This window comes from Carassius auratus, unplaced genomic scaffold (assembly GCF_003368295.1).
Source record: "Carassius auratus strain Wakin unplaced genomic scaffold, ASM336829v1 scaf_tig00017067, whole genome shotgun sequence".
Classification (NCBI taxonomy): Eukaryota; Metazoa; Chordata; class Actinopteri; order Cypriniformes; family Cyprinidae; genus Carassius; species Carassius auratus.
In genome coordinates this window covers 126,361-149,840 of record NW_020524736.1, presented here as the reverse complement: position 1 = coordinate 149,840, position 23,480 = coordinate 126,361, and the positions used below count along the sequence as shown (strand labels likewise).

Below are 23,480 nucleotides of genomic sequence, written 5' to 3'. Positions count from 1 at the left end.
TTGTAACAAATCAGTCAAGTCTCATTAAATACTTGAAATATTTCATTGAACAAGCTTTGAAGTGAAACCAAAATACATTTTTGGATAAATGTAAAAAAAAAAAGCCTGGTAACCAAACATTAGGTATTAAAACTTTAATTTCAGGAGAATTTTACAACTGCCCATTAATTTAGTGATTTGTCACCATAAGAAATCAGTAATCCAATACATATTCACATTAGTAAAAATGATTAGATTTCGTACCTGTAATGTGCGTAGAAAGAACTAAGGTCAGCAGCAGCCTAAACTCCATTGAAGCCAACGCTATCTCACGACCAATTCGTACGTATTTTATGAGGTGGCTTATTTGTACAAATTTGTACTACCTCACTTGTACGATTTTATACGACCCCAGTGACGGTTAGGTTTAGGGGCGGGGTTAGTTGTAGGTCATTCGTACAAATTCATACGAATTGTGCAAATCGTAAAATACGTATTTTACGATTTGGCAACAATCGTATGAATTTGTATGAGTGTGGTCATACGAATTCGTACGAATAAGCCACCTTGTGAAAAAATGTACGAATTGTCGTGAGATCGGGTTGTTGAAGCTCACAAAAAAGTTCTACTTCACCTGACAATGACTAATCATGAGTGTAAAATTATAGGCAATGTTTAAGTAAATATAGCTGACTTTTGAGCTCATGTGAAATTCCACCCTAAAGAGTCACAAAGTCAAAATGGAGAAGAGCTGCATAACAAAGTCAAACAAAATGAAATAACTTTAACATGTACTAGGTGAAAATGTTTTTGTTCCAGAGGGTCTATGCGTAGTGTTCCACTTCATTATTCACCCCTAGTCTCACTTCTTTAACACTTATCTACATCCTGTTTGGTAGTCAGTCACATCACAAAACATCACGTTAAGGACCCCAAATGCAAGTACTGTACAAAGGTGTACACAGCTTCAGAATCATAACTAACCAGCTCAGTTTGTGAATATGATTATAAAATAAAACGCTACATAACAGTGAGCAGCTTCAGCGTTCATTCACAAAAATGATATCAGACCTCAATTTTTTTCACATGTAAGCAGCTCTATTTATGTATACATTATAGATCTATCATTATTTTAAGTGTGACTCTATAGTGTTTTATTCTGCTAACAGTTCAAGCTCTGGAATCCTTCTGGTGACTAACTAACAGTTTGTTGTGAAACGGGCAGACACATCGGTGCAGTTTGTATGATAGTCTACTATTATAGCACCGGATTGCCCTACTGCCTAAAACATTAACAACGAAAGGATAAACCCGACTTCCTGTGTAAATCATCTGACCCATGACTGATTCAAGCTTACAGAATTGTTTTCATTAGTTAAACCTGGTATGCACATAAGTCATGGTTTCCAACAACAACAACAACAACAAAAAAAAAAACATATTTCAAATTCATCTGAGAAGATTTACATTTAATATAACAATTTTATTTTTGAAGACAGCAGATGAAACTCACATATAACACATCTAGTCTTTTGTATTCATGAAAAAATACAAAAACATATACAGAAACACTGAAGATGAAAAAAAAATTATGTAAAAAACTATGTTTGAATATGCAGTAGATTGGCTAATACAGAAAATGTTTTTTAATACAGAAAAAAAGAGAGAGTGACCATTGTAAGTTGAATGTGTGAGGCTTCTGGGTCGTTAGCTTCCAGTTATTTTTATATATTTTTTATTTCTTTTTTTACAGCTCATGAAGGTGCTTGCTTGATATTTGATATTTCAAGCTGGTTGTTTTCCTCATTATTTGAATGTACTGTCACAAACACATTGGTTTGTCTCGCAGATAATTTACAGTTTAATACACTTGAACCGCAAGTCTCGCACATTCAAAGAAAAGAGTTTACTTACAAAATAAAGTGGATTACATACTTCAGAAAATTCACATTATCGAGTCAACAGCACAGACTTTTTGAAATATTTCTGATTTGTAGCTGATAAACCAAGTGAAATGATAGTGAAACAAGAATTTGGTTGATAAGTCACTTTAATAGCCAGACAGCAGAAAAATGACAAATAAAATGCACTGTAAATGTATTTATAATTTGATTCTTTGACAATTGTCACTATAAATGTAATATGGTTGATTTTTAAATATAATTTTATTGATAAAATGTTCATATATTAAGTTATTCATATAGTTTTTTGTTAATAACATGCACTATTTGCTGTAAGTAGGGTTTATATCGATTCTTTTCAATATGAGGAAAATACTTTCAGAATAGTTATTTTGTCTCAATGTATTAAACCTAATTGTTCATTATTTGTTATCATATTTATATTCTACTTTAATAGTTGCGCACATGCATTTTGATGGATCTACAGTCATGTTCATCAGACAACTAGTTCAATTTGGTCCATCTCAATAATCTTCATCTGAGAATGCGAATGATATCCAGTGTTGAGTGCCAGAGTTTGTTTAAAGGCTATCTCTGGAAACAGTATTTCAAGACTAATCCAAGAATCAACAAAAGTACAATTTAAGTAAGATTTAAGTAAAAAAAAAAAAAAAAAAAAAAAAATTGATCATTTAATGAGAAACAAATGGCCAGAAATAAGATACAATATTGCCCTCTAGTGGTAATTAATGAAAGGCACTTAAAAACACTAAAAAGATATATAAATAAATCAATAACGAACCTAGTGCACTGATGAATATTCTTCTGTCTTGTGACACACAGTAGCCATAACAGCATATTGGCAAATTATTATTAAGCATTATTTATTTGATTGGCCATTGCATTCATAAGCTCAGCAGAATCTTGTGTGATTGGTTATAACGCGCAGTGCTGTAAAAACCTGTCTGTGTCTGGCTCAAGTAAGAGCATTTAGCTAAGTAAGGGTAAAAATACCCATATTTAAATATCTTCCAAAAATATTAGTCACCCAGACAATTTACTCAAGTAAATGTAATCCATTACCCACCTCTTATACTTAAATTATCATGTGAGATAAGTTGTCACAGTTTACTGCATTTAATATTTTCTCACTGTGGATTATATTTAAAAGTTATGAAGTTTGTGTAGTAAAATCAATCTAAGATATAATTCACAGTCATACACAAAAAAGTAAAGACCTGTTGGATCTGGATGTTTGAATGTAATATACTAAACCAGTGCTTGAGAAAGCACACCTAAATTGGATTTTCAAAATAACACACTTGTATATTGTTCTCATTATTTCTTCCATATAAAGATATGACCAAGATAGTAAGAGTAAAAATGCCATTTTGGGATCAGATCTTGTGATACCTTCCTCATGTGAGAAATGTCCACCAGTTTTATTTTAAGTGTCACTGGCGGATATGACAGGTGGTTTCTTGTTTTGTTGTTTGCACACTGCTGAATAAATTGTGTGGTCTGTTTCAGATTGGGTTGGTGTTTTTTGGTGTTGTCCTACTGTGCAGTAGGTTGTGCTGGGTTGTTTATCACCCGTTTCTTCTTGTGTCTCGGCTTGAACCTAATGAAATACATATAGAAGAAGTATTTTTAAAATGCATTCCTGAATGCTTACGTTTTGTTGAACAAGTACTAAACTAAAAAAATTAATAAAACATTCACAAACCTACAGTATATACAACAAGCATTTTATAAAATCATAACCTGTTAACGATTAACTAGATTATTCTCACCCGGTCAGGAATGTCATAGGGATTGCAATCACTGCTGAGTTTCTGCATTTCTCCAGCCTAAAATGTAAAAAAAAAAAAAAAAAAAAAAAAAATAATAATAAATACTAGTTTACTGTATAACGTTCTGTCAAGGAGTACTAGTTAGTATGTGCATACACTTACAAAAAAAAAAAAAAAAAAGTCCTCATGAACAAGTTGTGTATGCTGCATTGTTAAACATCTGCTGTATTTATCAAAATGACTGTGTACTACTGTTTTTTATAATTGAATGAAATGCTGTTGTACTACTTTAACTACTATTTATTTTTAGGCTAATTGTTTTCACTGTGAGCCTGCATGACTCTTATCACATTAATGACAAACAAATTGGTTATCTTTGCTGGTGACAAAAAGTAAACTTTAATCAGTTAAAATAATTGGTTTTTGATGCTGAAGGGTTTATTTAGGATGGTCATATCAATGTTTTCTTGAGAAGGTTTAATTATTAAATAAGCGTCTATAATAATGTGTCTAAATGTTTTCTGCTGTGATAATAATCACCACATGTCAGTAGATATGTTTTGACATTTTTGGGAGCCACTGATTTGTGCAGAGGAAAGTTTTTGATGTCTATGTAAAAAATGTGGAGTAGGATTTACTTGAAAAAAGCTTGCTAAGTTTATCCTGTTATCATTTTAAGATAATATGCCCACTCAATAAAATTAATTGCCACCTGAACACAAGACCTCAATACTTGGTACACCACACACAGTGACGGTAACAATCAGTGTATAGTGTTTGAGTATCAATGGGTTATTTTGAATAGAAAATAAACTCCAGGTGTCACAAAACAATATGTTACTAAAACAAATAACAACTAACAACTAAAATAAACATAAAACACTGTACATTTTAATTATTCATGCCCCATTGCTTGATGGGAAATATGGGATCATAACTTTGATATTTACTTAAAGAATCCTTGTAAACATAACAAACGGTTCCAAGTAAAATATACTTATGAGTTTTAACTTTCATTTCTACCTAGGCAGTTCCATTTGAATTTACTTATGTATTTAAGTAAAATAAATAAAAAATGAAACATCAAATAGCTCATTGAATTAAACATGATATTTGAAGTAAAAAGACAAAATAGTATTTGTTTGTAAAATTTACTTAACTGATGCTATCTTTATTTACAAGTTCAAATAATCATTTTTTACAGTGTATACCACATAACAACATATCAATGGTGTCTGCAAGCTGAGTGATGAAAAGTAGTTTGAAGCTTACCTCGACTTGACTGTATTACCTTCTACTTTCTCCTCCTGGGAACCTGTGAGGTTTACAATGTACAGCAACATATCAACATCAATAATTATCAAATAATAAAGAATATATTCATATATGCATCTTAAAAAATATTTATTTTATTAAATTAAATTTAGCATGCCGGTCAATATCACTGTAGGGTGCCTTTTAGTGTCCTGTACATAAATAACTCATTTGCCATGATAACTTAAAAATGACTATAAAAGTGTGTGTTATGAGGCTAAGTTTTTCTGTTGATACTAAAGCATTGCTTGGCTCTTTCGATACATTTTCTAGATTTGTGTTTTGTTTTGTGTTAGAGGATGCATGTTATTTTGCCAAGTCCCATGCACTGCTCATTAAATTTCAATTAGACTAGTTAAATCGTACAATTTAAAAATGTTGTTCTTCTAATAATATTTTATTAAATAAGAGATTACTCAATTTAAGTGAATTGATCCTTTGGTAATAAAACAATATTTTTATTTAATAAAAAAGAAGAGTTTGTCCACTTTAGAGACATCGGGACAGGATTTTTTGTCTCTTTAGTGGCGGGCGGCTGAGGTGAGTAAGTTGGTGACTTTCCAAGGGAAACATTTTCTTCGTATAAGTTTGCTTTCTTGCTTTGCCAAAGCTCAGCATGTTCACCCTGTCAGCATAAAATATGCGGGAAGTGATCAGAATACAGTATTTTAAAAATATGTAAGTTTGAGTAAACCAAATTCTCTTCAACAACTAGAATAACTATTTAGCTAGTCACAGTTTGTTGTAAGCTAATATGTTAATTGAAGCTCAAAATGCCCCCCTGTCTGCCACTTAGGTTGGACATATATATGACAGGGTGGATATAGCATTCATTTGTAGTTAATATTGCTATAAAATAATTGGAAATATGATTGAGTTTACTGTATAATGTTCTGTCAAGGAGTAATAGTAGTATGTGCATATACTATTTTTTAGGCCTCATGAACAAGCTGTGTATGCTGCATTGATAAAATCTGCTGTATTTATCAAAATTACTGTTTGCTACTTTGTTTTTATAATTGAATGAAATGCTATTGTACTACTTTATATGATTGAGACAGTAATTCAATTATTTATTATTATTAGATTTATTTTTTCCAATCAATCAATTCAACAATTCCAAGTTGAATATATGTTTCATTGTCATATTTTGTTATGCTTTGTGTGTTCTGCATCATGTGTCTACCCCATCATCTTGATATTTCAAATTAATATTTAATATAACAATTCAATCATATCTATATAAATCCAGTGTGTTCAATAGCTAGGTGTGGGAGCAATAACAAGCAAACAAACAAAAAATGCATCCAAACATCACAGTTTTCTCCAATAAGAAAAAAATACATGTGCAAGTTGTATGTGTTTCTCTAAAAACACAGGGTTTACATAAAATATTTTACATATTTATAATTTGAAAGCAAACAAATAACCCTGTTAAGGAAAGGGACATTGCAACTTTCAGAAAATAATTTGCATAATTATCAAAATGTGAGGGAGCTCAACTAATATATAGTACTTAAGTGTCTACTATTTATGACATGACATAAAGCCAATGGGAAATTAAGACCAAAATGTGTGAGTATTCAGAGGGTTGAAAGGCACTCTATGGTAATTTTGACCCATGCGCTTTAGTAAGAACAGATTATATATATATATATATATATATATATATATATATATATATATATATATATATATATATATATTTATATTGGCTGACTGTTAATGCTGAACTGCTCTAAACTGAGTTTCTTTTGTACTATGTACTTCGGCATCTGAGGCTTTCCTCATGTACTCAGCTGAAAACAGAAGTAGTTGTAAACCATTTCTGTTAGAAATTAAGATAATTATTACATTTTTGGAAATCCTTTGTGTTTTATTTGTTTTGCTTTTAATAATTATTCTCAGGATTATAAAATTATTGTTCATTTCTCTTTTTTTGCCACCAGCAAAGAACAAATATGTTTCTGTCCTCATCGTTGTTACAAACTTTGTGAGATTTAAACCTGAACAGGTTGAGTTGTGTCGAGGTGAATATAGATCAAAAGTAAGGTTTAATAAAAAAAACAAAAAAAACAAAGTACTGTATTTTAGAATGACCAGTGTTCTTAAATATATTTTATTGTTGGTTAATAACTGGTTGCTACTAAGGATGTTTAAATGATCTCATCAGAGGATATTTTGTAGAGACGAGAATTATAAAAATTGGAAGAACACCCCATTCTAAAGTATTACAGTTAACTAAAACGGAAGAAATATCACCATCATTCTTTTTAATTATTTTACAAATGAAGTAAATTACTTAATTGATCAACTTGATGAACACAGAGATCAGTTTATATAGAGAATGTATGTGAGCTAATATGGACATACCTTTTTTATACTTAAAGCACAAAGCAGCTGAAACACAAAGCAAAATGCACCCTGCCACCGTACCAACTGCTATAACCAGGCGAGATGAATCACTCTTTGAGATTTCATCTGGAAAATGAGAAGTTTATAATTAAGAACTACGATTGACAGATCAGTTTTTCTGAGTTCACTTTACAGCAGTTAGACTGGATTCATTAAATCAAAATGAGATATTTGATTTGACAGTTAATGTTAATATGTGTGTGTGTTACCTCCACAGAGTTGTGTGATGTTTCTTCTGTCTTGTTTCCAGCTGACAGGGTTGCTATGGTTACAGAAGATGTGTTCCTCACTGCAGTCCAGGATGAGAGCGTTGATCTGTGATGTCACTTCCTGTGGAGAGCATCTGTTGTTCTGATAGCTGGAGTTAATCATGAGCTCATGAGCTCTACATGTGAAGTTCACAGTACAGGAGTCACTGCTGGACCAGTTTGAGTTCACAGTCAGGACAGGAGCCTCCACAGCATCTGACAGAATATATATTCCACAAACATACATCAGAATAGTTGATCAACTGTGTTTAAAGAATCCTCAAACATCATCAAACTCAATCATATTCAGAGTTTCTGTTTGTATTAATTTGATTGTATATTAAGAAGTTGCCTATAGTCTTGGTGTATGTTTAATCACAGCAGTGCTTTGTCTTTAATCTGATAGGGACTAGACTAATACCAAACTTTATTTTACCACATATAATTTCTTTACATCATCTCTGTGTAAAGCATGATTGGAAAATGTGATTAATTTCATCACTTGTGCTATATAATACCACACAGAGTAAAACATCAACATAATTAAGTTTTTTTTTTATTTTTTATGAGCTGAACACACAAAGCAAAATCACACTCACCTATAACAGATATTCTGTATAAGACCAAATCTTTGTTTATTAATCCAATTATTCTTGCTGTGTAGAGTCCACTGTCTGTCTTCTGCATGTTCTTCAGAGTCAGAGAGAAGGTTTTATCATTGAAAACCACTCTGTCCTTGTAGGACTCGTGAGGTGTTACTCCTTTGGAATCACTATATCTAACAATATTCTCTGATTTATCATTCATCCAGAATAAAATATCAAACTCTGGTAGTTGTTGTGTCTGTATATCCAGTTGAACAGAATCTCCTGTCTGCACTAACACAGAGATCTCAGCACTGAACCCTGAGAAGAGAGAAAGATACTTGTTTTCTGAGTGCAGCTGGTGAACTTGAACACACAAGACCCATTGTACTTTTATCTATTTATTTTTAAATAGGAATGATCAAGAATATTAATGTTAATGTAGTTGTCATATTGTGAAAAAAATAGCCCCGATTTGTGAAAAAAAGCCTAATATATATATTTTTTAATTCAAAATGATATGCAGTATACATCAGCTGTAATGCATTTATCAAATGACAAAAGAAGTCAAATGTCAAAAGTTTTGACAATACTCAAAATGTATAATTTAACTCAGTCTGCAAAGGAGTGGGAATTTAAGTTCAAATACACATTTTCATACACAAAATCTGTTATATTCTCTTATTGTTTGGATGTAGTTAAACACCCTCAGATGCAGCAAAAAAAAAAAAAAAAAAAAAAAAAAACTCTGGGTCATCTGTTTCTGTCACAAACAAAAATGTAAAAATCCAATAAGGAGCACAAACACAAATGACAGCTATCAGTAATTCAGCTAATCGCCTCTTTTAGTTTAAACAATAATCTTTAGTCCATTTTGAATGTGTTTTGGTCCGCTCTGTTGTTGGCTTAGAGCTAACCACCTAAGGTCTGTTTCAGATCATATCAGATGTCCGTTTATTGGAAATTACAATCCACCGACATGTGGTAAGAATATGTAAAATTAGCTGTTAAAATAAAATGGTTCTACTGATAACAAAGGATTATGATAATATAAGTTAATTTTGTATTACTTATGTGATCAGACTCTTTTCACATTTCCTATTTACAAGATACACACACGAGATATGTCTCAGTAAACAGCTATGCTGTAAATACATGCTTTATGATATTATGTTAATTGTGAGTTTGGTGATCAGAACTGCCAAAGAGTTTGATTATGACTTCACACACTTGAACAAAACTCACCACAGCTATGAATAATGACATTTTTATTGTGCTTGCAACGGAGGTGAAAATAAAAGGTATGAAAAACTACAGTCACATTAGGAAAAGTTCATCTGCATACTCTCCATAGTAAAATTACTAAAAGATATTAACACTAGTGCTTTTAAAAAAAATAGAAAGTAAAAATCAAGGTTTTAAACAGCTGTTTAGTAACTTAAAAAATGAAAAATTTCTAAATAACTTAAAGGAGTGTGTAAGAGTATGTTTGTTTCAGAATGTTTTTACAAATTAAAAACTGATAATCATCAAAAACTGAGAGTAGACTAAATTATTGTATAGAGTAGCATAGAGAGTATTTAAGTAAATGATCAGTGAAATATGAACCATGCTTTTGGTGGTCCTCACTGTCACAATAACCTTTAATAATCAATAATTTGTATAATAAACAAATATATATATTTATATATATATATATATATATATTTTTTTTTTTTTTTTTTACCTGTTTTGGAGGTCTGAAGAAAAATAAGTAATAAGAGTAGTTGATTCACTGACATCCTCCTAAAAATGTATCAAAACTTAATAAAAGAGGCAAAACTCAAAATGACTGCCGCCTCACTGGATTCACTCAATTTCAATATAATTTTACTGATGGAAAAAAAAACTTCCTGCTGATCCTTCAGAGGTCCTAGATTTTATTCAGAAATTAAACAAAATAATGGGAACTCAAGTGTAGAAAAACATTTCAGTAACATCTCTCTATCTCATTATTAATGTGCAGGTGTTTGCATGTATTGTACCACACCAAACGAAGTGTTTAATTAACTTTTAAACAACTTTTAAAGAAAAAAGAGTGTTTAATACAACAACTTCACACTTCAACTTCCTTCCTTTCTCACAGCAAAAGCGCAGGAATAGTCCACTTCTGAATTCAGCAAAATACACTTTGACACTTTTTACACACGGCACATTTTGACACTAATATCAAGGTGCACAGAGAACCACAAATGACAAAGGGCTACAAAGAGGCACCTCTGTTGCTTGGAAACAGTGAGATGTCACAAGAATCAAATGTATCTAGCTCAGTCTGTGGCGGAAACATAAGCACTGAAAAAACAGAACCAAACTTTCCGGTGCTCAGTCGGTTGAGACACTTCCTACTCCCGCTCAGCAGTGTTTGTGAGTTTACCACTTCACTAAAGGAACAAATGCAGGGCTGGCAACTTTTGAGTTCATCTTAGAGTGAGATTTTGGGGCGGGCTTTGTTATGGGGGAGGAACTTGTTGAGGGGCGTGGCTTGGTGTGGAAAAAAATACAAACACCAAATCCTTGCATTAGCAGAAGTTTATTAAGTATATATTGATTGTCAAAGTATTTGGTATATGTACAGAATTTCTTGGGAGATTTACATTTTATTTTCACAAACATTTTACAGAAATAGGATTAACATCCATACTGACATCACCACCAGTCAAATATCTGGACATGATTGATGAGTTGTGATTGATAAGAATAAAATCTTTTTAATATGGGATGTCGTTGACTTGACATTCTGTTTTTAGAAAACAATAATTAACATTAACTACTAGGCATGTCCAGATATTTGTCATCTGGAAATGCTTTTGTACTGTTTTGTTATGATAAAGTTATGTAAAATAACTGCTCAGTGCTGCAAAACAAACAACTCTGCTAATCACCATATACCAGCAGACTTAAACCACACAAAATACACAGTGTCAGACCACATCTCATCAACTAAAGATGATCGATCTTTTCTCAGAACTTACTTCACTTTTAGGGGCTTTTTTCTCTACAGGTTGTTTTGGTGGCTGGGTGTCGGTCAGCTGCCGTCACATCCGTTAAGGTTTTCACAAGCACATGTGCCACAGCATTTTGTTTTATAGTTTGAACAGTATATGTACATTAATGCATTTGGCAGATTCTTTTATCCAAAGCAGCTTACCTGCATTGAAGGTACTGTATACATTTTATCACTTCATTCATTCCCCTAAAATACAATTAAAAGTGTGGAAGTGCCATCTTTCTTTTAAATAAATGGCACTTTGATAATCTTTTATCTAATGCATTGAATGCACTTAAGACAAGGGCCAAATGGACCAAACAAATCAGTGTCAGACCATAATCCTATTAAAGCGCTGAGGTGAGAGGAAAGTTCCAACCTGATCTCACGGCAATTTGTACATATTTTACGAGGTGACTTATGCGTACGAACTCGTACTACCAAACTCATTCAAATTCACAAGATTTTTGCAAAATCGTAGGTATTTTATGAGTTGCACAATTCGTATGAATTGGTAAGATTGACCTACACCTAACACCCCCCCCCCACACACACACACACCTAACCGACATTGAGGTTTAGACAAATCATATAAAATCGTACGAGTGAGGTGGTACAAATTTGTACGAATTAGCCACCTTGTAAAATAAGTATGAATTGGTCGTGAGATAGTGTTGAAAGTTCTGCAGGTCCTGGCCATAAATTTAGATGAGGCAGAGATCTAGTGTCTCAGTGTAAGTCAGCCTGAAGGTGGTGAACTAATGTTGCTTGATGGGCTGTAACTACCTGATTAGATGTTACTGTAGAATGCAGATCTTAATATACTGCAATATTATTAATTTGAATATTGATTTAGAATGTTATGAGTTTAGAAAAATTCAGGAGAGCAAAACAAAAAGCCTCTTAGATTCCCAGAATCAACCTATTTCTTGTAGAAACAGAAACAGACATCCAACAGCAAACTTTATCAACAGGCAAAAGAGATCTTTTGGAGCAACTAGGGGTTAAGTGTCTTGCTCAGGGACACATTGGTGTCTCACAGTGGATTAGAACCTGGGTCTCTCACACCAAAGGCATGTGTCTTACACACTGCACTTTCACTGGGTTGCTGTAGTTCCCTTTCAGTCGGTCACGTTCGACGTTACGAATGGGATCTCGCCCGAGAGCCCAATCACCTTCGAGTGGTACAAAACGAGCCAATGGTACACAAAGTACCTTGGTCTGCGGAATTTGCATCGCGAGCTCCGCCCCGCAGAGCGGGTATATAAGGAGCAACGCGAGCAACTCGCATTCAAGCTTTCGCTTCGGAGCCGAGCACATCGCTTGCTGCAATCACCGGAGTGTTTACAAGCAAGAGCTGGTGTTGGTGTGACGGCGCGATTCAGCGGTTCGTCTGGGTTTCCTGCGACAGCTCCCGCGTTCCCCTGAGCGCTTCAACACCTCTAAAAGAGACAAATTTCTCTCACAAAAGAGATACGGGCCGATTTGCGTCTTTTTAAAGCTGCATGCCATGGCCTCTCTGCAGGTCTATCAGGCCAAGCTGCTCCGGCAGCTGCACGAGGGCAGTGCTGACCCAGGGGTTTTGCAGGAGGCGCGCACTGCAACCGACCTCGCTCTCCGGGCGACGAAGGTCACTGCGCGCTCCTTGGGTCAGGTGATGTCCACCTTGGTGGTCCAGGAGCGCCACCTATGGCTGAACCTGGCAGACATGAGGGAGTCTGATCGGGCTCAGCTCCTGAACTCCCCGGTCTCCCAGGATGGCCTCTTCGGCGACGCGGTAGAGAGCTTTGCCCAGCAGTTCTCTGCCGCCCAGAAGCAGTCTGAGGCCTTCAGACACATCCTGCCGCGGCGGCCCTCTGCTGCTTCCACCCCGCCGCCGGCGCAACCTCAGCCTGCTCGTCGCCGAGGGCGCCCCCCTGCGGCCTCCTCCACTCCCGCTCGGCCACAGCAGCAGCCTTCACCCCGGCCGCAGCGAGGAGATGGCCGCAGAAGGGCAGCGCAACCCGTCTCTGCCCCTAAACCTGCCAAACGCCAGGCCAAGCGGCGTTCCTGAGACGGGCGACCTGGAGTTGGAGACGTCAGCTCATCAGGAGATGGTAGCAGGACCACTCCTTCCCCCGGATGAGGGCCGGGGGAGAATCCTTTGTTCTCGTTTTCCTTTTGTTCCGCCACTGGCCCTGCGGCCAGTGGTACCCAAATCTTCACTAAAAGAGCTGTTTCCTCTACCTCCGGGTCCCAAGAGGCCACGAATGACAGCTGGCGACGTGCTTCCTCGCCGCTCTCGTTCCCCTCTCCCCTTGCCAATTTCCATGCAAAGACGGCTCAAGAACGCTTCGCCTTCTCATGCCCTCTTTGCCACTTGGAGTCAGACGAGTGCCCACACTCCGCCCCCGCTAAGGGACGCTATGCCTCCCAGGCCGGGGCTGTCTGCTCCACCACGCTGCCCCACTGTGGGTACGCCTGTAGTCCCCTGACCCCGCTGGTTCGGTTCCTGGGAGCCTGGCTAGAGCTCCCCAGGCCTTCCCGCTGGCTCATCCGGACGCTCAGGCTCGGCTACGCGATTCAGTTCGCCAGGCGTCCCCCCAGGTTTCGGGGTGTCCACGCGACGATGGTGGGCAAAGATGCCCCTGTCATGCGCGCGGAGGTCGCGACCCTGCTGGCAAAGGGCGCGATAGAGCCGGTCCCTCCAGCCGACATGAAGTCCGGCTTTTACAGCCCTTACTTCATAGTACCCAAGAAGACAGGTGGGTTACGGCCAATCCTGGACCTGCGTGCCTTGAACCGAGCTCTGCACAGACTCCTGTTCAAGATGCTAACGCCCAAGCGCATTTTCGAATGCATTCGTCCGATGGATTGGTTTGCAGCGATCGACCTGAAGGACGCGTACTTTCATGTCTCCATTCTTCCTCGACACAGACCGTTTCTTCGGTTTGCTTTCGAGGGGCAGGCATATCAGTACAAGGTTCTCCCATTCGGGTTGGCCCTCTCTCCCCGCGTCTTTACGAAGGTTGCGGAGGGGGCCCTGGCTCCTCTCAGGGAACAGGGTGTCCGTATCCTCAACTACCTCGACGACTGGCTGATCCTAGCTCACTCTCGAGAGCGGTTGTGCGAGCACAGGGATCTGGTGCTCAGACACCTCGCCCGACTGGGTCTTCAGGTCAACTGGGAAAAGAGCAAACTCTCCCCGGTGCAGAGGATCTCTTTTCTCGGTATGGAAATACAGAGAATGCAATCCCCCGTTCCACACCTACTGCTCTTCAAATCTGTGAAGATGATGTGCGCCAGGTCTTCAAGAAGAACAAAAGAAGAAAAGCACCAGGCCCAGATGGTGTTACACAAGCCTGTCTGAAAATCTGTGCTGACCAGCTGGCCCCCATCTTTTCACAGATCTTCAACAGATCCCTGGAGTTGTGTGAAGTACCTTCCTGCTTCAAACGCTCCACCATCATCCCCATCCCAAAGAAACCCAAGATAACAGGACTTAACGACTACAGACCTGTGGCTCTAACGTCTGTCGTCATGAAGTCGTTTGAAAAACTGGTTCTGGGTTATCTGAAGGACATCACTGGACCCTTACTGGACCCCCTGCAGTTTGCTTACCGAGCAAACAGGTCCGTGGATGATGCAATCAACATAGGATTGCACTTCATCCTGCAACATCTGGACAAAACAGGGACTTATGTGAGGATCCTGTTTGTGGACTTTAGTTCGGCTTTCAACACCATCATCCCAACAACCCTCCAGACCAAACTGACCCAGCTCTCTGTTCCTAGCTCTATCTGTCAGTGGATCACCAGCTTTCTGACAGATAGGCAACAGTTAGTGAGACTGGGGAAATTCACATCAAACAGCTGCTCCACCAACACTGGTGCCCCTCAGGGATGTGTTCTCTCCCCTCTGCTCTTCTCTCTTTACACCAACGACTGCACCTCTAAAGACCCCTCTGTCAAGCTCCCGAAGTTTGCAGATGACACTACAGTCATCGGCCTCATTCAGGACGGTGATGAGTCTGCTTACAGACAAGAGGTTGAGCAGCTGGCTGTCTGGTGCAGTCTTAACAACCTGGAGCTGAACACCCTCAAAACAGTGGAGATGATCGTGGACTTCAGGAGAAACCCACCTGCACTTTCCCCACTCACCATCATGAACAGCCCTGTGACTGCAGTGGAGTCATTCAGATTCCTGGGAACCACCATCTCTCAGGACCTGAAGTGGGACAATCACATTGACTCCATTGTAAAAAAGGCCCAACAAAGGCTGTATTTCCTTCGCCAGCTGAGGAAGTTTAACTTGCCACAGGAGCTGCTGAAACAGTTCTACTCAGCCGTCATTGAGTCTGTACTGTGTACTTCTATAACTGTCTGGTTTGGCTCAGCAACAAAATCAGACATCAGAAGACTACAGAGAACTGTTCGGACTGCTGAAAGGATTATTGGTGCTCCCCTGCCCACCCTTCAAGAACTGTATACATCCAGAGTGAGGAAAAGGGCTCATAAAATCACTCTGGACCCCTCACATCCAAGTCACCCCATTTTTGAACTTTTGCCATCTGGCCGGCGTCTCAGAGCCGCAAATACCAGAACAGCAAGGCACAAAAACAGTTTCTTCCCCCAGGCAATCTACCTCATGAACAGTTAAATGTTCCCCACTTATGCTTATGCAAACAAAAGTGCAACATCCTTATATTTATTTGTTACCCCTCCATCCTAGTACATCCCTGCATCTTTTTCAATCCTATTCCATTATCATTTATAGCACAATTGTTTATACACTTATTTATTTGACTACCTTTTTTTTTTTTTGTCTGTGTGTTGGTGTCTCTGTGTACTGGAAGCTTATGTCACTAAAACAAATTCCTTGTATGCGCAAACATCCTTGGCAATAAAGCTCTTTCTGATTCTGATTCTGATTCTGAAATAGACTCGGTCGCCATGTTCGCGCAGCTTACAAACGAGCGCGCGCAGTCACTGCTGAGTTGCCTGAGACAATTCGAGGGCAAGAGAGCGGTTCCACTGAAACTGTTTCAGAGGCTCCTGGGGCATATGGCGTCCGCGGCGGCAGTCATACCGCTCGGGCTACTCCATATGAGACCGCTTCAGCACTGGCTTCACGACCGAGTCCCGAGATGGGCATGGCAACAGGGCACGCTCCGAGTGACCATCACTCCGGCCTGCCGTCGATACTTCACCCCGTGGTTGGACCCCTCGTTTCTATGGGCCGGCGTGCCCCTAGAACCGGTGTCCAGACATGTTGTTGTGTCAACAGATGCCTCTGCCACGGGCTGGGGTGCCATGTGCAATGGGCATGCTGCGTCAGGCTCCTGGCCAGGACCCCGACTTCAGTGGCATGTCAATTGCCTCGAGTTGCTAGCAGTACGTCTTGCTCTGCACCGCTTCAGGGCCCTGCTGAAGGACAAGCATGTTCTGGTCCGTACGGACAACACTGCGACCGTAGCGTACATCAACCATCAGGGTGGTCTACGCTCCCGCCGCATGTCGCAACTCGCTCGCCATCTCCTCCTGTGGAGTCACAAGCATCTGAGGTCGCTTCGTGCCATTCACATTCCAGGCAGGCTCAATCGTGCAGCCGACGAGCTCTCACGACAGCAGTCTCGCCCCGGGGAATGGAGACTCCACCCCCAGTCGGTTCAGCTGATTTGGGAACACTTCGGAGACGCCCAGGTAGACCTGTTTGCCTCTCCAGAAAATTCCCACTGCCAGTTGTTTTACTCCCTGACCGAGGGCACCCTCGGCACGGACGCCCTGGCACACAGCTGGCCGCTGGGCCTGCGCAAGTATGCGTTTCCCCCAGTGAGCCTTCTTGCACAGACGTTGTGCAAGATCAGGGAGGACGAGGAGCAGGTCCTCATGGTTGCGCCTTTTTGGCCCAGCCGGACCTGGTTCCCCGAACTTGTACTCCTCGCGACAGCCCCTCCCTGGCCAATTCCTCTGAGGAGGGACCTTCTTTCTCAGAGACGGGGCACCCTCTGGCACCCACGTCCCGATCTATGGAACCTACATGTGTGGGTTCTGGACGGGTCACTGAAGGTTTAGGTACCTTGCCACCACAGGTGGTAGCTACCATCACTTCAGCTAGAGCCGTGTCCACCAGACATGCCTATGCTTTGAAGTGGAACCTCTTCGTCACTTGGTGTTTTTCACGGCGTGAGGACCCCTGGAAGTGCCCGATTGGGTCACTAATCTTCACTAAAAGAGCTGTTTCCTCTACCTCCGGGTCCCAAGAGGCCACGAATGACAGCTGGCGACGTGCTTCCTCGCCGCTCTCGTTCCCCTCTCCCCTTGCCAATTTCCATGCAAAGACGGCTCAAGAACGCTTCGCCTTCTCATGCCCTCTTTGCCACTTGGAGTCAGACGAGTGCCCACACTCCGCCCCCGCTAAGGGACGCTACACTTCAGCTAGAGCCGTGTCCACCAGACATGCCTATGCTTTGAAGTGGAACCTCTTCGTCACTTGGTGTTCTTCACGGCGTGAGGACCCCTGGAAGTGCCCGATTGGGTCAGTGCTTTCCTTTCTTCAGGAGGGGTTGGAACGAAGGCTGTCTCCTTCCACCCTCAAGGTCTATGTGGCTGCCATTTCGGCTCACCATGACCCTGTTGAAGGTAAGTCTCTTGGAAGGCACGATCTGATCATCAGGTTCCTGAGAGGAGCAAGGAGGCTCAATCCGCCTCGACCCTCAGCAAGTCCCCTCTTGGGACCTCGCAGTGGTTCTATCAGCACTGCAGAGAGCTCCTTCGAACCCTTGCTCTCAGTAGAGCTAAAGTTTTTATCTTTGAAAACTGCGCTCCTGACGGCTTTGGCTTCGGTGAAGAGGCTCGGGGACCTGCAGGCATTTTCAGTTGACGAAGCGTGCCTGGAATTCGGGCCGGCTAACTCTCACGTTATCTTGAGACCCCGGCCTGGGTACGTGCCCAAAGTTCCCACCACTCCTTTTAGGGATCAGGTGGTGAACTTGCAAGCGCTGCCCCTGGAGGAGGCAGACCCAGCCCTGGCGCTGCTCTGTCCAGTACGTGCGCTCCGCACCTACGTGGACAGAACTCGGTGCCTTAGGACCTCAGACCAGCTCTTTGTCTGTTACGTAGGCCAGCAGAAGGGAAAGGCTGTCTCCAAGCAGAGGTTATCCCACTGGATAGTGGATGCTATTTTCCTGGCTTATCAGGCTCGAGACCTGCCATGCCCCCTAGGGGTGAGAGCTCACTCAACTAGGAGCGTAGCTTCCTCCTGGGCGCTGGCGCATGGCGCCTCGCTAGCAGACATCTGTAGAGCTGCGGGCTGGGCGACACCTAACACATTCGCAAGATTTTATAATCTCCGTGTAGAGCCCGTGTCCTCCCGGATACTCGCCCCTTCGGGCCATTAAGGACCTGCTCGGTGTCAATCCGCTTGCTTCGCCATTCCACTCCGTGGACTGGATGCGTGCGCTATTCCCCTCAGGTGAGTTCCTCAGTCAGAACCCTGGGTTCCTCCAGCACTGTTGATGTCCAACACTTGCGTACATGCCCCTTGGTCAGCCATGTGTGGAACTAGGTGCCTCCATGTGTCGTGATTCCCCTTCTGGGTAATCCCACGTGTGTATGTCCACAGTAAGTCTCTCCGCAGCATGTGTCTTTCCCTTGGCAAGCCTTGTCAGCTCTGTCGTTGAAAATTCCACCCTGCGGGCTGGGTACCTCAGAGTTCTTATGTATCACCACCTTGGTAGATACCTGCTTCTGTAAGTCCTCCCACGGGCAGGCAGCCTGCTAGCATATGTCCAGCTGGAATATGCTACCCAGCGTATTCTGTGCGAGCTGTAGGCCCTCACTCGTGCTGGCCTCACGACAGGGTGCTATCACTCACACGGGTCGCTGGAAGACAGCCATGTGGCGTTTTGTAAGGGACCCCATTCGTAACGTCGAACGTGACCGACTGAAAGGGAACGTCTTGGTTACGTATGTAACCCTCGTTCCCTGAAGGAGGGAACGGAGACGTTACGTCCCCTTGCCACATCGCTGTTCCGCTGAACGGCCGGGTCACTGGCTCGGCTCCTCAGCGAAGACTTGAATGCGAGTTGCTCGCGTTGCTCCTTATATACCCGCTCTGCGGGGCGGAGCTCGCGATGCAAATTCCGCAGACCAAGGTACTTTGTGTACCATTGGCTCGTTTTGTACCACTCGAAGGTGATTGGGCTCTCGGGCGAGATCCCATTCGTAACGTCTCCATTCCCTCCTTCAGGGAACGAGGGTTACATACGTAACCAAGACGTTACACATGATGGATTTATCACTGCAGATCAGGGTGTAGTGATCAGATGATGTTGGGGTCTTCTTGAGAACAGCTGCTTCTATGAAGCTGATGGAAATGTTACTTCCATTACATGTAAAGATACAGGGTTCATGATGGACCAGTTTGAGTTTACAGTCAGGACAGGAGATTCTACCTTATCTGAAACACACATGTATTAAAACATTTAAGGTCAAATACAGAGCTTGAGTAAATGAAACATTAAGAATTAAAAATTAAATTTCAAAGAGAATGATTCTGTCCATGTAACAATGAAGGTTGTTAAATATGTGACTTCAGCTTCATAAACACAGATGCATCTCTATATCACTTCCCCTTAGCTTTAGTGCCAGTTCAAATGATAAATCATAACTGTGGGAGGCAGCTTTAGTGTTCATTCAAACATAAATATTTTTGCATTTCACAAAACAGTTGGACCCCTGCTCTGGAAGTTGATGAACAGGTCCCCATTAGAGGACAGTCTGACAGCTGCTGTGAAATGACAGATATATCAGTGAGGCGCTATGATGCTATTTCTACTATTATAAAAGCGAAGAACAAATTAGTGCATACAAATTCTTAATCTGTGACCATGATTATCTAAAATGAAGGAAATTAAGTTCAAAAACAAGGGAACAAATCCTTACTTTGTGGGAATTGATTCTTAATTTGTATAAATGTATTATAGTCTGCATGATGTGTGGGTCTCTGTAAGCTTCATCAGTGTTTTCTCAGGTAAAGATATCTCCAAGACTAAGCCAAGAATCAACAAAAGCGTAATTAAAATACGATTTTAAATAAATAAATAAATAAATAAGATTAAATGTCGCCATCTAGTGGTTCTCTGTCAAAATGGACTGAAAAGACTTGTAATTTGGCAACTCTACGAGTAATACTTGAGGTATAAGTCATGTTTGCTGGATATGTTTGAATTCAAATGTCTACTTGCTAAATATAACACGAGAGGTGACGTCAGGATTATACCTCCAGTGTTTGCTCATTTTCATGTGAGCCGACCGGGGTTAGTTGTCACACTTTTTTTTCACTTCCATTAATATTGATCACTTTAATTTTTTTAGACGATATATGTTCTGTGTAACAATATCAGATTCAGAATTCACAACAAAAAGTTCAAAATACACACAGAAATATTAGGACAGCTTGGTTGTGGAAGTTTGAATGAATATATTAAACCAATGCTAGAGAAAACAACTTTGACTGAAAATTAGACCTGCATACCCTTTGTTTATCATTTAAAGCTATGACAGAGAATAGTTAGAGTATGTAACATGATCCAAACTACTGCAAAGAAACTACAAACATGACAGGAAACGAGAACAGAATGGGCCAAAATGCAATTTAAAAGTCAAAGTAAAGTACAGTTTGATATGTACCTTCAAAGTGCCATTTTATGATTTGTCTAAGTATAAACCACAAGAAATACAAAACATGCGGCATGTGACAAAGGAAGCCATTTTGAGATCAAGTCTTGTGACAACTTCCCCATGACACATAGCCAGTTTCATTTTAAGAGGCATCGGCTGAAATGGCAGATAGTTTCTCATTTGGTTGTTTGTACACCTCTGAATAAAACTGTATGGTCTGTTTCAGGGGGGATTGTAGGTTTTTTGTGTTGTCCTAATGTCCAGTAGACTGTGATGGGTCGATCGTTTCCCGTTTTCTCTCGTGTCTGGTCTTCAGCCTAATGAAATAAATCAAAAAAGTGTTTTTTTAATCCCTCATTGAGAAAAAAAAATTAATATATATATATATATTAGTTGTAAATATAGATTATTGGAGTACGTTTTACAAAATATAAATAAATTATTTGTTTTTCATGCATAATTCAGTGTGTTACTTGTGGTTCCTTTTTAAATGCTTGTGTATTTGAGAAAGAATACGTGAATCGAGCAAGAAAACAAAAGTACAAAAACACTGCACAGTTACCTAGGTACATCAACAGTTTCATCCACAGATGTAACGGACAACAAATATATAATAATATGTCCTGGGACATAAAAAACTATAAAAAAAGTAGTAAATATCTACAACACTTTATAGGTGTCTATCGTTTCATCCTTTAACATTGACACAACCTGTGCATTGTGCTAAAGGTTTTTGAAGTGGAAAAAAAAATTCCTTAGATTAACAAGTAGTTCATCATACTGAGACAAGTTATTTTTTTTCAATAATGTCCTTTTGTTTAGATGATGTGTTTATTTTTGATATACTGTTAAAGATAACATGAAGATATACGTTTGAATAGTTTGGGAAACGCTGATTTATAGATGGAAGCTTATGTTACTGAAATCAAAACATTAATACATACAAATAACCAATCATTACAGAAATAGCTGTACATGCTATATCCTCCCATATTATTATGCATTAGATTGAACATGATTAATAAGAACTACACTGCATGAGAACACATGGTGTCTGCAAGCTTAGTGATGAACAGTAGTTTGAAGCTTACCTCAACTTGAGCATAGACTGTATTACCTTCTACCTCCTCCTGAGCACCTGTGAGGTTTACAATGTACAGCAACATATCAGCATCAAGACTTATCAAATAATATATATATATATATATATATATATATATATATATATATATATATATATATATATATATATATATATTCGTTTATTTATCTTATATTGGCTGCTAATTCCAAACTGCTCTAAACTTAGTTCTTTTAGTGTTATGTTGTGAAACTTCTGCATCTGGGGCTTTCCTCGTGTACTCAGTTGAATACAGCAGGTGTAGTGTAAACCATTTCATAAATGAAGACAATATTCTACAGTATTACAATTTACTAAAAGAGAGAAAAAAATTCAATAAATCTGTTTTCATCTTTCTTTTTTATTTATTTACAAAAGCAGTAAAGTACTTAATTGATTAAACTGATGAACACAGAGATCAGTTTTTTCATTGAGAATGAGGCAACATGGACATACCTTTTTTATACTTGAAGTACAGAAAGACTAAAAGACTCAAAATGCACAATGCCACTGAACCAACAAATGGCCACAGGAAAGAAGACAAAGTCTGGTCAATGTTTAATTCATTTTCTGGAAAATAAGACACAATAAGATTACAGTTGTAAGTTTAGTTGAGCTTGTTAGACTAGATTTATTAAACAAAAGTAATCTATTTTGAGAGATGTTGATTTGCACTCTGAATGATTGAGTGTCTCTGTGTTTGGTCAGATACCTTTATAAATGCAGAGTTCTTTGATGTTTATTTTGTCTTCATTCCAGCTCTTTGTCTGTTACGTAGGCCAGCAGAAGGGAAAGGCTGTCTCCAAGCAGAGGTTATCCCACTGGATAGTGGATGCTATTTTCCTGGCTTATCAGGCTCGAGACCTGCCATGCCCCCTAGGGGTGAGAGCTCACTCAACTAGGAGCGTAGCTTCCTCCTGGGCGCTGGCGCATGGCGCCTCGCTAGCAGACATCTGTAGAGCTGCGGGCTGGGCGACACCTAACACATTCGCAAGATTTTATAATCTCCGTGTAGAGCCCGTGTCCTCCCGGATACTCGCCCCTTCGGGCCATTAAGGACCTGCTCGGTGTCAATCCGCTTGCTTCGCCATTCCACTCCGTGGACTGGATGCGTGCGCTATTCCCCTCAGGTGAGTTCCTCAGTCAGAACCCTGGGTTCCTCCAGCACTGTTGATGTCCAACACTTGCGTACATGCCCCTTGGTCAGCCATGTGTGGAACTAGGTGCCTCCATGTGTCGTGATTCCCCTTCTGGGTAATCCCACGTGTGTATGTCCACAGTAAGTCTCTCCGCAGCATGTGTCTTTCCCTTGGCAAGCCTTGTCAGCTCTGTCGTTGAAAATTCCACCCTGCGGGCTGGGTACCTCAGAGTTCTTATGTATCACCACCTTGGTAGATACCTGCTTCTGTAAGTCCTCCCACGGGCAGGCAGCCTGCTAG

At 40.1% G+C, this 23,480-nt stretch overlaps 1 protein-coding gene across 1 annotated transcript; it reads right to left on the bottom strand.

Annotated features, from left to right (window-relative positions):
- Positions 1–3,196: 3,196 nt before the first annotated feature.
- Positions 3,197–10,018, bottom strand: LOC113075468 (SLAM family member 7-like). Its single transcript, XM_026248187.1, has 7 exons — positions 9,961–10,018; positions 8,250–8,555; positions 7,612–7,866; positions 7,361–7,468; positions 4,946–4,988; positions 4,399–4,405; positions 3,197–3,501 (listed from the first exon to the last, which is right to left on the bottom strand). Exons 1-7 carry the CDS (start codon positions 10,013–10,015, stop codon positions 3,328–3,330), a joined length of 948 nt encoding a protein of 315 aa, XP_026103972.1. The 5' UTR covers positions 10,016–10,018; the 3' UTR covers positions 3,197–3,327.
- Between the last annotated feature and the right edge of the window lie 13,462 nt (positions 10,019–23,480).